The sequence below is a fragment of the Nesoenas mayeri genome (genome assembly GCF_963082525.1).
Source record: "Nesoenas mayeri genome assembly, chromosome: 3".
NCBI lineage: Eukaryota > Metazoa > Chordata > Aves > Columbiformes > Columbidae > Nesoenas > Nesoenas mayeri.
The window spans coordinates 20,468,508-20,485,505 of NC_137544.1; the positions used below are offsets into that span (position 1 = coordinate 20,468,508).

At 35.9% G+C, this 16,998-nt stretch overlaps 1 protein-coding gene across 1 annotated transcript in view; it reads right to left on the reverse strand.

Moving 5' to 3' along the window:
* SNTG2 (syntrophin gamma 2) overlaps positions 1–16,998 on the reverse strand; it is a gene marked incomplete at both ends in the record, with an annotated part of 249,420 nt that overhangs the window by 118,375 nt on the left and 114,047 nt on the right. Inside the window, 2 exons of the mRNA XM_080342144.1 lie at positions 4,916–4,957; positions 5,073–5,116. Of these exons, the coding sequence (XP_080198270.1) occupies positions 4,916–4,957; positions 5,073–5,116 (86 nt within the window). The remainder of the gene's footprint in view (positions 1–4,915; positions 4,958–5,072; positions 5,117–16,998) is intronic.

Consider the following 16,998-nt stretch of genomic DNA (forward strand, 5'->3'; position numbering starts at 1 on the left):
AGAAGAAATGGCTTCAAGTTGCACAAGGGAAGGTTCAGATTGGACATTAGGAAACATTTTTTCATGGAAAGGGTTGTGAAACACCGGAACAGGCTGCCCAGGGAAGTGGTTGAGTCACCATCCCTGGAGGTATTTAAAAGACATATAGATGAGGTTCTTAGGGACACGGCTTAGTGCAAGAGTTATGTTATGGTTGGACTCGATCTTAAAGGTCTCTTCCAAGCAAAATGATTCTATGATGCTATATGGCATGGAAAATCAGCTTGGTCGGTTCAGGTCAGCTGTCCTGGCTGTGTCCCCTTCTAATTTCTTGCCCATTCCCAGCTTACTCAGTGAGAGGGGGAAGAGTGGGAAAAAAAGGAAGCCTTGATGGTGTGCAAGCACTTCTCAGCAACAATGAAAACACTGGTGTGTTATTAACATTGTTTTAGTCACAGCCCAAAATACAGCACCATGCTATGAAGAAAATTAACTCCATCCCAACCAAATCCAATACATAGTCCCTTGGATCACTTAGTACAATTTGTAATATGATCAAAGCTGATGTTTTATGTGGTCTCTGAACTCTAAATGGTACTTAGGAGTGGGATTTTCTATTCTGCATACCTTAAAAACCTTGTCTATGAAAGAAGCCCTTTTTTTCAACCAAACATTGCAGTTCTGGATCTATGCCATACCAGAAGTTTAAACACATCCAGTTTTATCAAACAAAAAGACAGAGAGATCCATAGACCCTCAAGAATGTAAGCTAAAGGTTTTGTTTTTTAAAATTAAATTGATCTTTCAGACTTATTTCTAAACCAACCCAAGTTTCACTTCAGATGTTTATATGCCATGTTTGTATGCAACTACACACACTCTGGGCCCCAGTAATCCAACAAAAATGAGATGAGAAATATTAACCTCTTGGCAGGTAGCAGACAAGCGCATAATCATTGGCATGTTCCATCTACACATAGCAGCTACTAACAAACAACTGATTCCTATAACCTGAAAGCTCAGAAACGTTACATTAACTCTTCTTTATGAAGCATGTCTATTCAATTGCTAGCCCACCATATTCAAATAAGGAGAGTTTTATTTTGGATGAGAAATCTCAACCATGATTTCCTAAGAAAGCAACGACATTATTTTGATTAATATAATAAATAAGAATCTTCCATTCTCTCTGGAACTTTGGCAATAGCCTACTTCATCTCAAATCTCATAGAATAAGTCCCTCTACCATCTAACCTCATTTGGATTATGATAGCAAGCTGTGGTACTAGAAAAGTCGCTTTGCAGATCTGTCTTCTAGTCCATTGAGTTCTCTCTTCCTTCTGGAGTTTCCTTTAGCCATATGGCCTACAGTTTTTCCAGAAAGATTTGTTTAATGCTTCTATTGAATTCCCATGTACAGGGCAAAGAGCAGCATTATGTATCTCTCTGTCATTTCTCACCAGTGCAGTATAGCTGTGTTTCATCGACAGCTCTGGAGTGCTTCTTGGTACTGAAAACAATCCTTAAGGGATGTAACTTAACATTTTGTGGGGAATAACTTTCAGGAAGTTTAGAGTTTTGTACGTGCAACAACAATACAAGCAGCAGGAGGGCAGTTCACCGATACACAACAGACCTGACTCTGTGCTTTACTGACACTGTCTGTAATTATTCTAGAGATTCAGGCTGACACTATTAATCAACGCCAAGAAAAGGACTGCAAGATGATGCAGCTGCACTTTATCTTGATATAGAGAGATCACCTCCAAGTAATAAAAGCAAGTTTAGTTCCTTTGCCCATGTAATTTCTGCCTTGCTGATAAGACTGTCAAAGCTCATGTCATTTATGGTTGCTACAGATGCTGTTCTGAGATACAGTTGTCAGAGGATCGACTGTTAACTGCCAATAAACAGGCAACAGGGGGTAACAATTTTTATCTATACTGCCTTGCACTGCAGACCAGAAAACCACTGCACGTGGAGTGAATGCGAACTGGCTTTTATTCACATACAGTCAATCTTATAAATGAAACAAACCAGTTAAAAACTAACCACTATTCAATAAATTATTTTGTTTCAAGCTAGACCAGACATTGTGGTAACTGTATTTCAAAGCTGCATGATATAACTGGAAGAGTAAAAGAGAAAAAAATATGCATATTATTGAGTGCTGCTTTTCTTTAAGTCAGTGAGAATGGCAAGTGCCCACTACATTTTCAAATTAAATCCAATAATTTTTTTGTAATTATAAGGCTAGGTAAGAACCCTTAGAAAACACCTTGAAGATGCTAAACCTCAGGCCATCCATTGCCAAATCAATGCTCATCAGTATAGCAGAGGCAGTGGCCTATCAAGGCTATATGGTATAGAATTGTTGAAAAGTGATGTATAGAAGGATTGAGCTCAAGTATCAGTGGTTCAGGTGAGAGGAGGCAGCACAGGGAATAGATGCAATGAAACATGTTATTGCCAGGAGTCATCTGAATACATTCACTCAAGGGCTGGTGATTTGTTTCAGTGGCTTCCAAAATTGACAGGTTCCAAGCCACCTCCCATCCTCTGTGCTTTTCAATGCATTAGTCTGAGTGTTGCTGTGGCAGTGATTCTCCAACTGGAGTGGAGGATGAAGTGGAAATCAAAATGCAAGAAATGCTGCCAGAATATTGGTCTAAGTTATTCATCTTAGGCCCACTGGAGAATATCTGATGGTAAAAATATTTTGGAAATTCAGCCAGCAATTTCTGGCTTACCTTTATAAAATCTGATAGGTAATATAGAGTAACTATTGATAAGTGCCTTTTCTATGTGATGTTTGGCTCCAAGCATCTGAGCACTGAAAATGCTACAGAAGCAGTAGTTCCTTATTTCTGTTTTTTTCCCAAGAGAAATTATTGCCAGATTAGCTCGATAAAGCAAGGTAAAAAATAAATAAATAAATAAATAAATTAAAAAATATCCTTTTAAACAAATAAAAAACTCACTGGAAGACCTTGGTTTATTTCTTGAACATTACTATGAAAATGAATGCACCAGCGAGAGTCAGCATATCATGCTAGAACTAGTCACCACAATTCCATACTCCAATATCAAAATTCCTCTAAATTAAACATCACCAGATTCAAAACCTATGCAGAAACTGCAACTGCATTCCACAGTTTACTGTACCATCATGGGCAGGGGACTGTTTCAGTGTGTCACAGCAATGCACACGTACTGGTTTTCTCATAAAACACAAGACAGAGAGACGTGTGCCTTGATCTCCACTCAGCCAGAAGTTGAGACTTTTTATGTTTTCTGTGTTCTTCTCTTTTTTGCATGTGAGTATGGTCTTATTAGGTACAAGATCTCTTTATTATGGCTATTTATTATCTGTAGCCTTACAACCTTTGGGAGTAGAAGCAAGGAACAGGGATGTGCCCACTATGTGCACTCAGGCTTGAAGACAGGAAGCACATCTTAGTCCTACAGAGACCTTCAAAAAGAGCCAATGTTTAAGCACATTTCTGGCTTCCTAGTAAACTTCCACAAAATCTGACAAATAGCATCTTAAAATGATTTCAAGAATAAGATGAAATTTTAAAACATGTAACACCTCTGCTTTCATGAATCCTCCAAGCATTTAGAAACAGTCTAAGTATACCATTGTATGTTGCTGTTACTATCTAAACTTCTGTAACACTCCAGAATTCTTAACATGAAATGGAAGCACTGTGCAGAACACCACAGCCCACAACAGTAACGTATATGGTACATAAATACAAACAGAGCACTACTGAAATTGTTACACCATTTCACCAAAGAGAATAACCGTGTCCCTTTATCCATTTCCCATCAGGAATTCCCATGTTCTCATGCAAGTGTACATTGAAAAATAGGTAGCAAAACATTAATTAGATTTTCTATTTTTCAGTGCATGCAGGGGTAAGACCGACAAAATCTGAGTCCCTTTCATTTGCACTGAAGGCAATGGGAATCAAAGTTTTCAAATACCTGAGCAGGATCATGACGCCCCATATATTCTAAGTGCTGTTCTAACAGTACATTAAATAAGATTCTTTACTAAACAAATTCAATCCCTGTTCCTGCAATGCTAATAAGGTGAGAATTTTATTACTATTTAAATGTACTACCACAACAAGTGAACCCTTTAGGACGACCAGCAATCCCAACCTATCAGGTACTATGTACCAAAGGCTTAACCCACAAAGACTGTATGTGTGTACACAAATACATATGTTCTATGTATGTATGTTATACACATACTTTTATTTATATAAAAGACTATTTAATTTATCTGCTACCCCTGAAAAAATAATTGTGATAACCCAAAGGACATTTTGATACCTACAGTAGCATCATTAAAAAAAGATAACAACGTAAGTCTTTCATATTTTCATCATTCATTACTAACTAGTAATGGCCTTTTATTATTTTTTTTCCTTTCCATTCTATCGAATTTTTATTGAAAGCAGCTCACGGTACAGTTTATAGGGAAAAAAAAGAAAACATCATGTGTTCATGGATAAAAGGGATATAGTTTCTATTCTGGGAAGAACAGTTGCACTGCGCTGAACAGAACAGAGACAACCTACGTGGACTTTGTATATTTTGCCTTATTTTGTGCTTTGAAATACTTATTTTATCTCAGGTATATAAAAAAAAACTATAATAAACAATGATGGAGACTTAACTTTGGAATAGCACATTTGTGCCACAAGTGTATGTATCTTGGGTCCCAGTAAGAGTGCACAAACTGTAACAAATGCTAACAGGCAAAATTAAGGTTTTAATAATCACAGATATGACAAACCTGACTACAGCACTGTATCTTTATAGTAAAAAATAATAAACTCATATGGAGCAAGACTAGAGACAGAACAGTATGGACACAGGATATTCTGTACACTATTAAAAAAATGGAAGTGGAATGACTTACCACTTCTTCATGGGTAGCACTTTCTACGTTTATACCATTAACCTAAAACCAGATATGATAGGGAGAAAATTACTTGCAATGTGCAAGTTAGTTAATGAAATAAACATAAAGGCAAGTATGAAACAAATGTTTGTGGAAAAAGTGAATGTTTACTGACCTGTATTATTGCATCGCCTATAAATAACATTCCTGTTTGGTCAGCTGTGGGATTAGAGAAGGAGTACATTTTAATTGAAAGTAGTACTGAAAAATAATGCTATATATTCTTCCAGCAATTGTTTTAGCATTCTGTTTGTAACCTTCATTTGAAGGTTACCGATTTGAAGGAACCGATGGGGCTGTGAAAATACGAATAGCATAGCAATCAGTATTCATCCTACAAAGGTAATAGATTCCTAGCAATTTTAAAGAAATTAAGAGAGTTATTTTCCATGCACAAAGAACTTATTTAATATGGAATACAAATGTCATTTCTCACTAATGAAGGATTTCATTAAGTTATGTGGAAAGTGTGATTCACACTTTTCATTATTGTTCCACAAAAGGGAAATAGGAATTTTCGAAACTACTTAGTAATTCCTTTCCCCTGAAAAAAAATTTACAGGGGCTGCTATAATTAAAGAGGTTGTGCCTAGAATTTAATACAACTCTTTATCATGAAGTTTGAGTTAGCTTTGCTCCTGAGAATAACAAAATACATTATTCCACTCTGTAATTTGCATGTTTCCTGCCTTACAGAGTTAATGGGAATAATGTAATAAAACTGCAATCAATTCTGCACAGATACAAACAATGACATTTTTAATGTGTTTTCTCTAACTTTTAAATTTTTTTATTGTTTAGTGAAATTTGAGAATGTTTATCTCTTGGAATGTATTACTGAATTGAAAGAAAGGCTCTGATCCTGCAAAGACTGATACGATTAAACAATGAGTATTAGTCTTATATATGATCTTACAGGGTGACAGCTTGAGGTTTTGAAGAATGCAATAAATATTAACAAAGACAATATTTTGAGAGATGGAAATAGAGGTTAAAAAGAAAGAAAAGACTTCATAGAGTATTCTCATCATTTCTGCAATATAGCTGTTGCCACTACAAATGTACCTTTGGTATAAAATAGTTTCTTTTTTATAATAAATTTATCTTTCTAATGGATTTTTCATCAGTCTTGGCAGATAAAAGATAACAATTCATTAGTCATACTTTTATCAGTACTTAGGAAAGATTTGACTATTTATTTTAAATACCACACTACAAGTTATATTGAAGGTCTTTACCCCACATCACATCCTGCTTTGTATTTAAAAATACAGACAGAATTTCTAATAACTGCTATAGAAAAGAGACATCTATGTACAGAAATATAACTGAATTAAAATAGTTCAAAAACATCATGAAGCAATGCAAAGTAGTCTATATTGAGTACGTACATTGCTAGAGGTGCTGAATGCAAGCTTGAGCATCTCAATACTAAACTTCTGTTCAAGATGTAAGTAATACAGATACCAATAGTGAAAAACACGTGAATAATTTTTAATACAATGCTTATGTTAGGACCATTGGGCTGCTTTAGTAAAGTGAGAGCATACTTGAATTGGAGGTGGAAGGAAGAGGGCGTTTGAAATTCCAGCTGCGGGGCAGCATAAAAGGATAAAGTGAAAGGGTGCTTGTGTTGCCCACTGTGTGTGATCAACTCAGAACCGAGTGGAAAAATCTTCAGTATGTCTGTATTGGCAAGTGATGAGGCAGAAGAGAGACATCAGGAATCAAAGCAGTTTGTGCAGATGTTCCTTATGCCCACACTATCTGGGTTTCAGGTATTTTAATTCAGATCAGTTACACTGGTCTCCCAGTCCGAATGCTGCCAGGTGATGTGAAGCTGCTCAAGGAAAGCTGGTGTCCAAAACTTTCTGTTTTGAGGGCCCCTAAGCATTCAACCCTAAGGCACAGCAGTGCCACACAGCGATGCGCTCCTGCTGCCAGTAACAGCTACAACAGACCACAATATGCAGAAGCAAACCTTGCACAAAAATAACGCAATGATCCCTGCAACTTGAATCAATGCAGAGCCTGGACATCAATTGAACGAGGTGTAACACAGGGAAAGTGAGTTCTCAGTCTGCTGCAGGAGGACACGCCTACTAAGCCAATCCTGGGATATCACTGTCCTTGTGGAGGTCACAGTAGGACTCACGCTCCAGCTCACTGCAGCAAGGCAGATGTGTATATTTATACTCCAACAAGTACCAGTCCTCAGATGGAATGAGGATGACAAACATGGATAGCAGGCAACATCATTTTCCCGAGGCCCCATCTTGCTGGTTCTTCTGAGAAGCCAAAGCAGCTGCTGCCATTGGGAAGATTAGTTGGAAACAGAAATATTGAAAAAGCAGCATAATAAAAGAAAGAGGGGTGGAGGTTTGAGTTGAGTTTGGAAAGAACTCCTGCAAGAGGTGAAAACAGCAAGATACAGGACTGGTAAGAAAGGAAAGCATATTGAGCCAGAAAATGGGTGAAAGATGAGATCCTGATGGAAGAACATGACACAAAGATTTGCAGGCATGTAGGTATCACCATCCTCCTGGAAGTTCAGCTATCCTTGACCCACTGCATAATGGCACAACAGCACAGTTGTGTAATCTTATCTAAGTCTTCTAAAAAAACTCCTTAGTTCTAACAAAAGCTACAATAAAATATGTAGACTAATATCCATGCAAAACAGGAAAGGTAAAATTCCAGAAACAGGTAAAATTATTGAGATACAGCTAGTTTGCAGCTCAGGGCTTAAAGGGGAAAAGCACTGACATGAAAAGGTATAAAATCTCAAGGAAGAAAAAATCAGGTAGCTGGAATATGGGAACTCAGCAGCAACAAAGACAAATCTCTTTCAGGGAGCAATTAGGCCTGTTGACTGTCAGGCCAGCAAAGTCTCCTTGGTCAAACTCCACAGGGGTGATGAGCACTGCAGCATCCCCAGCTGTGTGCATTAGCCAATAAATTGTGTAGTTTAAGACCACAAAGCAGCTATATCCTGCTTGCAGTGTCTCTACACACAATCAAAGCTGTCCAGATAAGTAAATGAGAGAAGGAGCATTATGTAGTTGACACCAAACGCTCTATGTACTGAAATAAAGCACAGAAAATTGGGATAATGAGGACATTTGCTCGAAAAACGCATTATGCTGCAAAGTAACCCAATGATGTAGACACCTCCACAGCTGCTGGCAGCACAGCCAGTGACGGTCCTCTGGCAAACTATGCTTGCAAGTCTGTAACGAAACATGTTGTTTTTAGCTGTTTGTCTACAATTTAAAACCAATAATGATTTCTAACAAAAATATTTTCCAGAAATGAAATTGTAGAGGACATGTCATTATGATGCAGAAATTGCAATATAGTTGACAAGTATATTAGAAATCAAGTGAATGGAAAAACTCATTAGAAAGAGGCAAAAAGGCACTCTTGTTTCTCCAAGGCATATTTAAAATTTGAAGACATCTACTCACGTTTTAATTAAGTCGTATGTTCTCTACATGACAAAAATGTTAACTTTAAAAATGTTCCAAGCTGTGTGGGACTTTTTCTCCCACTGCTAACATCCTCATATACAAAGGTGTCTATGAAAGGCTGCTCTGCAATTACCAGTCACTGTGTAAAATGAATCAGTACTAAAATCTAAACATTTGAGAAGGAGCTTTGGGATCCCAATGAGCATAGAACCTTATTCCGAGAAACAGTAAATAGGACTTTTTTAGAAACCAGTATGCCTCTTGAAGTTATACTTTCATTATTTTAGTAGCCGTGTACCAGGCTGCAAAAGAAAATGAAGTGTGTGCTACCACAATTAGTGCTACATCACCTTTACCCTACATCTTAATTACATTTAAAAAGGTTTAATATTGATTAAACGCTGTGAATTGATTAAATTCACAAGTGATGCTGAAGTAGGTGGAAAGCGTCAGGGAAACCCAAAGGGGCTTATGTTGAAGAAATTACATGAAAATAACTATGAAAAATATTCATGACAGAGTTCTCCTTACAGTTTGGCACATACCAACATGTGCATGCAACAGATACCACAAATTGTCTAGGACAATGTAAATGCAAGCAACTGTAAATTTCTTCCAATTTTGTTCCCTAAAAGAAGTGCTAAAAACCCCAGTCCTTTTCTGTTCTATTGACTGCAGCAGGCAGGGTCCTGCAGACAACATAAGGTTGTTTTTCTTGTAACACTGGAATGGTTGATAAAGTCATTGGATTCAAACTGGGAAGCTGATCTGTGCAGTAAGTGGGAAGAGAGACCAAATGGGTACATTGGTCAAAAGATAACTACTTTTGCCACTGCCGTTAGAAGCACTAATATGGGAAAATTTTGGGAAAACACACAATTTATAGGAAGAAATTGGCACTCCTGTGTTCAAAAGTGAAAATTATTATTTTGTTCCATATAAAATAATGTGCAGTTATTAGGATGAGAAAATCAGGGGGAGCATACAAAAAAATTAAATCCTTCAAAGAACTGAAAACAATTAATTAAATGTGATTCCTTGCTGCTCTGTGGTGAGAATAAAGCTGGCACCAAAATCTGGACTTCATACTATAACTAGAATTTTACTTTCTGCTTCCCTTCTCCACTGGCATGCAATTCAAAATAGTTCTATAGCTCTTATTTATTTATTTACTGCCCCAAGATCACTGCAGTATTAAGAAGCTATGCAGACAGAAGCTAAATGAAGAAGCAACTACAGCACAAACAGATGAATCTGTAAAATTAAGAGATATTGCCTGACATAATATTGCAAAGAAAAATAGGAAAAATCTCTACCTAAACACTAAGTTCTGATCTTACACTACTATAAAAATCAATCCGGGTATTTAACCTTTTAACATATCATGACATTGTAGCTGCATCAGATTCCAAAAAAACTAGACAGGATTAGTGTGGCTGAATACTCGGATAAGAAGCCCATAAAATAACTGCTGCTGCAAAAAGTGATGTTTCCTGAGGTTGTGGAGCTTCCATCCTTGGAGATATTCAAAAGTCATCTGAACCCAGTCCTGGGCAAAAGGCTCTGGGTGGCCCTGCTTGAGCAGAGGCGTTGGGTTAGATGATCTCCAAACGTCCCTCCCAACCTCAACTATTCCGTGATTCGCAAAGGTGCATATAGGAATATATTTAATATGCTTCTATATTTTAGTGCATTTGTTCAAAATACCACTAATTTGAAATAACATTAACCTACCAAGGAAGTATTTATTATAAATACAGATATTCTGAATGAAAACAAGATTTAGTTTTACAGTTTAGTTATCAGATGTTGACTCTTCACATAAGGATTATCCTTCAGGCTCCATGCAACCCATCTGAATTTCTGGATCTTTTGCTGAGAGATACCTGGGCTTTGATTTTCTAATTTCCATTGCTACAGGAGCAATAGTGATACAGGAACTGTATTCATAGAAAAGAATAAGCATCATGAGAAGCACAGAATCACAGTTTGGGAGCAGACAAATTTTCTTAGAAGTGTTGAGTAAAACTTGCCAGAGAAAATGGGAAGAATCATCCCCCAAAATTACACATGGATAACAGAATCCTACCTGGAAAAAAGTAACCAAGTCAGGTTCCACTGGCAAAAAAAAAAAATGAAGCCATGGACCTTTCCAACCCTACATATACTTCCTATTCTTAGTGTAATATCTACAATTGTGCTGAAATACAACATGAATTTCTCTTTCATTATTGTATTTTTTCTTCTCTTCCACTTAACCTGTCTGTATCTGTTCATCTTTGTGATTTACTCTCTCTATTAATTTGCAGTGTAAGTGTGCTTTAATGGGCCATTCTCTCACCCCATTCTCCACTCTATTATCAAATGATCAACAAATATATAATTATTTCTGGAATTATTACCATCTTATAAGACTTTTTTTTTTAAACAGAATTAGCTTAAAGTAGATTTCACAGTTAGTAATAAAGCACATTGAAAACACGAGACATGAATTGCTAAAAGTTTTATCTTTTTTTTTTTTTCAAATAAAATGTTTAAATCCTAAAGAAATCAGAAAATATTGAACAGGAAAAATGTTACAGAGCTGAAACTGTTTTGAAGATGGGTGTTCGATATTGGCTTCGCTCTTTCACCTTTTCCTTTTGGATGATCAAAAAAATACGTTTTCAGAATGTACTGCTCACTAGAATCTTCTGTATACCAAAACTGAGAAGACAAGAATCTGGGAAAGTCCTAGCTGTGACACTATTTCTAATTAAACATGCTTTGAACAACAGTATGGAGAAGGAAGAAAAAAAAAAAAACCAGCTTAATTTTATTTCTACCCATTTACATCTTAGCAATAATTACAGCAATCAATTATGAAAAGGCTTTTGGATGGTTTTCTGATTGGAAGCAGGTTTTTGTGACACAAGCTGCACTGACAGTTTTTCGCACGGTCTGTAAAAAGTACCAGCATACAGAGTGATTAAATAGACTTCAGACCTGCTGTAGGAAACGAGGACAAAAATTCAGATGGTCTGAGTTTCCTACAGTAATCTAAATATTTGTATGTCTTGATGCAAGATCCTTAAGCCAAAGCAAATGGCAATGTGATTCTTGCAGGTGTTTCCAAATAAACAGCATTGCAGTATGAACTCAGTGAAAACCTAGACACAGGAGGTTAGTTCTTTAATTAAAGAGGCCTAATGTAGATCAGATTAGCTTGTAGATGTTGAAGCAGAGAGCGCTACAGGAATGTTTATCATGATAAACTCTTACTAGACAAATATACTACTAGTTTTACATGCATTTAGTAAATCAGTTCTTCATTATTTTATTTTTGCCTTTATATAAAAATACCAGTTCTCGAAGCAAACAAAATTGGAACATCAGTAGTGTAAGTAATTTAAAATTTAGCCCTTTTAAGAAAAGTCATGACAAGTAAGATGTGACTATAAGAAAATCAAAGCATTTTTTTTAAAAGGTATCTTCAGAAAATTTGAAAGCGCTACATTACTACTGTCATTTATTACTTGCCTAACATAGCTACTAAGTCCCTTGAGTTTGAAAATAAAAGTAAAAATAGTCATACATCTTACGTGGACAGAATTCAGAAATAAGAAGCAATAATTAATAAGCAAAAGCAATAGCTATAACTATGACTAGGCTATATTTTGTTTAAAAAAAGTTATGCTAGCCAAGAATAGCTAACACTCATTTAAAAGTCAGTGAAAAGCTATTTAAAATTGTACAAATGTGATATTTCTAGGAATATGGTTAGAAGTTCTAGGTACTCTATGTATTCTAGGCACTCTGCGTACTCTAGGTACTCTAGGAGCTCTCAGTTCCTGAGATCAGCTGATCAGCTCGGTGGGTCCCGATTAAATGAAATCTTCGAGATACAGAGAAGCCTTCTCGAGAGCAGCTGACGTGGAGTGGGCGTTACTACGGTGAGGGTGATCACACCCCTGCTGAGGGGTCTCTTTAGCTTGGAGGAGACTAAGGGGTGACCTTCTTAATGTTTACAAATACATAAAGGGTGAGTGTCACGAGAATGGAGCCAGGCTCTTCTCGGTGACAACCAATGATAGGACAAGGGGTAATGGGTTCAAACTGGAACACAGGAGGTTCCACTTAAATTTGAGAAGAAAATTCTTCTCAGTGAGGGTGACAGAGCACTGGAACAGGCTGCCCAGGGGGGTTGTGGAGTCTACTTCTCTGGAGACATTCAAAACCCGCCTGGATGCCTTCTTGTGTAACCTCATCTAGGTGTTCCTGCTCCCATGGGGGGATTGGACCAGATGATCTTTTGAGGTCCCTTCCAATCCTTGACATTCTGTGATTCTGTGATAATCAATCTAAACTCAGTAATATTTTCAGAATTATTCTTACGTTTTTGTGGTAAAAATAATCATGTGCATTTTAAAATTAATTAATGACAAAGGAATATAGTATTATGTAAGGGAAGATTAATTTGATCACATAATTGCAGTATTCTAAGGCATAAAGTTAGCTCCAACAGACATGATTAATATCACATGTAAAAGAGTTTCTGAGTTGAATAACATAATACAAAGTTAGGCAAGTTATGAATAGGTAACATTACATAAGGAATAAATTATAATCTGGCATCTTCAGACTTTTCTTCCAAAATATGTAACTGACTTTCCATTACATTCTATTATGTATGACCTAAAGTTTCACATGCTGTAGAGGTGATAACTGGAAAACAAACTTGGAGTCTAAGAAGTGACATCAAAAGTAGCAGAAATACATTATTTACATGAGTTACAAGAAAATAAAATAGCCTAAAAAGTCTCTAATTCAGAAATCAATAAGGGAAAGATAACAGTGAAAAGACCCCAAATAAAACTTTTTCTGAAATTGCCAAAGGATAATATTAATTTCTCTCATATTATTGCATGTGAGATAATTTCCAAGCAGAAGGGTCATTACATTGGTTCTTTCCATCAAATACTGTGTATGATTCTTGTCTGCTTCAGCCCCCAAATAATCTGAATGACTTTTACTCTGGTTTTACTTACTATCTTTGGTAATCATTGTTACAATAAAAATATGTTTTCTGCCTAGATAATCACTTCTTTAGTTTCTGTACCAAAGCACTGGGGAAGAGCAAGTGCCAAATCCAAAACAACACCCAACCTCAGAGGGACTTCAGACAGTTCACTCCCAAACATATTATCTGAATGAAAACATACTATAAAGTTCTTTAATTTTTCTGCACAGAACAATTAACATTAAACATTTTCTTCAACCTGGACTGTTGTGGAACAAATTCAAATAGTAATTTTAAGCGCTGTTTTATTAGATTTCTGCAGTTCATAAGAGAACTACATTGTCAGCCAGAGGTGAATGGCATCATAAGGCCACAGTTTATTCACTCAACTATAACCTGGAACAGATGACAGCTAAAACAATATAATGTATTTTTCATACTTTTCTCTATTTAGAGTACAATAATCATAACCATATTATAGGTCCACTGAAATTACAAATAATGTTTTTCAGATTTTATGTCTGTCTTCTGTTTCATAAACTGCAAAATGTACCTTCCAAAGAGATCACTCATCATAAAACCCTATAGAACTGAAATACAATTTCAATAAACATTTTAGATTTTAGCATAGGTGTTAACCAAAACTAATTCTCTTTTACTGAACCTTGATCTTCACAGGCATGAAGAAGAATTTGATCATAAATATACTGTTTGAATGCCATTTCTTTATACAGCTAACAGAAAAACATTATTCAGTATCTGGAACCTAATGTACACATTTTTAGACACACAACACAGATACAGATGTATACACAGAAAAAGCCTTATTTTGGGAAAGTGTATAACCAACTGCCTAAATATAGAGCTAGACAGCTAATTCACTGCTGTTGTTTTTTAGTCAAATCAAAGGAATGAAAACAAACTTCAAACCGACCTAAAATGGGAATGATTTGTTTTTCTCTGTAAAAATGAGTTCTGGATTAATTAAGTTCATAAAACCTATTAAAAAATTAACACAAATTCTACTACAAAACAAAATTTTGAAAGGGAAATCTACAAATATTTCATCTCAAATTTTCTTTTGTCCAGGAATTATTTATGAATAATTCTAACACAAAAAATACGCATTTCATTGAAAACAGGAAAATGTAACATCTTAAAAAAATATACTAGATCTGATTTTATGTATATGTCTGTTCTGTTCCATAAACACTTAAAAATTAACTCTTTATATCCTTCTACACAAAGAACCCTTTAGATTTAGGTCAACAATTTAAGTCTTTTGCTTCAGCATGTAACCCTTAAATCAAACCTCAGTAGAATAAATTGTTCTAGAACCTCACCTCAAGAATTCATGTACATATATGCTTCTCACTAAACATATGACTGCTATTTGTATTGTTGAACCTTAAGTATGTTCTTAACTATTAGGTTGAACAAAAATGCTTTCCTGAATCAGGATCAAAGTACCTTCCTTTCATTTATTGATTGATCTTTAACGGTTCATTAAGATGTCCTTTCTATTAAGAGGTACTGCCTTGCAGCCTGCTTAGTCTCCTGGAAGCAACAATAAAATTGAAATCCCAAACACTAAGAATGTTCTTCTGTGCCTTCTGAAAATAAATTTAGAGCTGGAGGCATAGGTCCAAGAGAGAAAATAGTGAGTAGATGCCATCTTCAGATATCATTAGCTTTCCAGTAATAAAGAAAAGTAACACTGGCAAAGATAATTAAAAATTAATGATAGGAAATATGAATAATCCTAACAAATATTAAATAAATTTGTAAGTGATATTAGGAAACCATGTACAAATATTAAATACCATCCAGCTTCAAATGTCTTATGTTCAATGAGGCCTTTCTCATGTTCAAAGTTGGCCTTGTGCTCAGTCTTTATTTTCATTAGCATAAGGCATTAACACAAATTTTTTATCCACTCTCACTTCCTTATAAATGCAAATATACCCATTTGGTCGTAACTCATCCTTAATCTTGACCTCGCTGGCTCAGCGTTATGAATCTCCAAGGCTGATGAAGAAAAGGGGAGTACAGCTGTAGGGATGAAGAACACCAGCTAGCAGCTGAACTGTCATCTCATGTCATCCCTACCAGCTTGTTCAGACTAGGCTGGGTTACCTTACTTGTATTGCTCTTGTGCATGACGGAAGTAAGCACAGAGAAAAATACCTATGGGGAAGTATCACATGAGCTTCCATACTAAACCATCTTTGCTTGGCATGGAAGTGTTAGTGTAAGTGAGACTGTTAAAAGCCCTCATCAAACTGACACCACGTCCTCCAAACAGATGGTCCTGAATGCAGGCAGCCAGGATGTGATATTTGGACACAGTCTGTTTTTGCTGAGCATACGGTTTTGAGCCAAGAATGTTTTAGTGGCTGAGTGTCCCGAGCTTGTTCCAATCCTGCCAGGGTATCTGGCATCCCCAGTCAGAAATAGAGTAAACACATAAACCAGGAGATTCCTCAATACAGCAGAATGAGTCGTAAGTCACCTTTTATCACAGAAGGTGGGAAAATGCTTTTACATTTAAGTTTTAACCAATTCTGGGTCTCAAGAGAGGACTTTTTCTGAAACTGGAATACTGCAAATTATCCCTATTCTATCAGGCTTTATTTAGTTTTAACTATTTTCATCACACCTCAGTGAGCTAAACCCACTGTTCTGCTTCACCGTTGCTGCTTGTCTGACTCCACATGTTATATGAGATATGAGCAGAGCTCACAGCAGTAGCCAAATTATTACAGCAGGTCTCACCAAAATGGGAAGTTGCATCAAGGTAAATAAATATGATTGCCAACTTGATAATTCTGTAACACAAAACAGAAATTTGATTGCTTGCTGCTTACACAATTAAAATATCCCATACTGTATGCAATAAGTCACTTGTATGTATGATGAGGTCAAAGTCCATTTGTTTTCAATCTCCACACTTAAGATTCCACAAGTTCATAAAGACTCTTTAGCAATTAAAAAATGGGAATATCACATAACAGAGTGAAAGATGTAAATATGTGAAAGTATAAGGATATTTTAAAGTATATTCAATAGAACTGACAAAATATCTTAAGGATTAAGCCTGATCTTATGGATAAGCCTGAAAGATCTGATTTCTTTTAAAGTTCAGGATATTCAGTTACACATCTCTGAGACCAGGACTCTATATTTATTTGACTGTAAACCTACCAGTCTTTATAATAAATAAATTGCTAATACTAATTATAAAACATATATAAAAATAATACACACCTAGAGGTTATAGGCAAATCATCACCTCTTCTATATTGATTTACCATTTCTTAAACCAGTTTCAAAAGGAAAATACAGGAAAAGCAATACTGTATTAAATTACATTTAAAAATATAGAGAAAGCATGAATCAGTCTTAAAAATCTAACTGAGAAGCTTCGACATCAATAGTATCTTTTCACAGTATGGGAGATTATTAGTAACACTGTTAATATGCTGAGTCAACTGGAGGATGTGATATATGGACAGGAGAAAAAAATCATTGCTTGGGAAGTGAAATAATTACCTATGGGCTTAAAATTACTC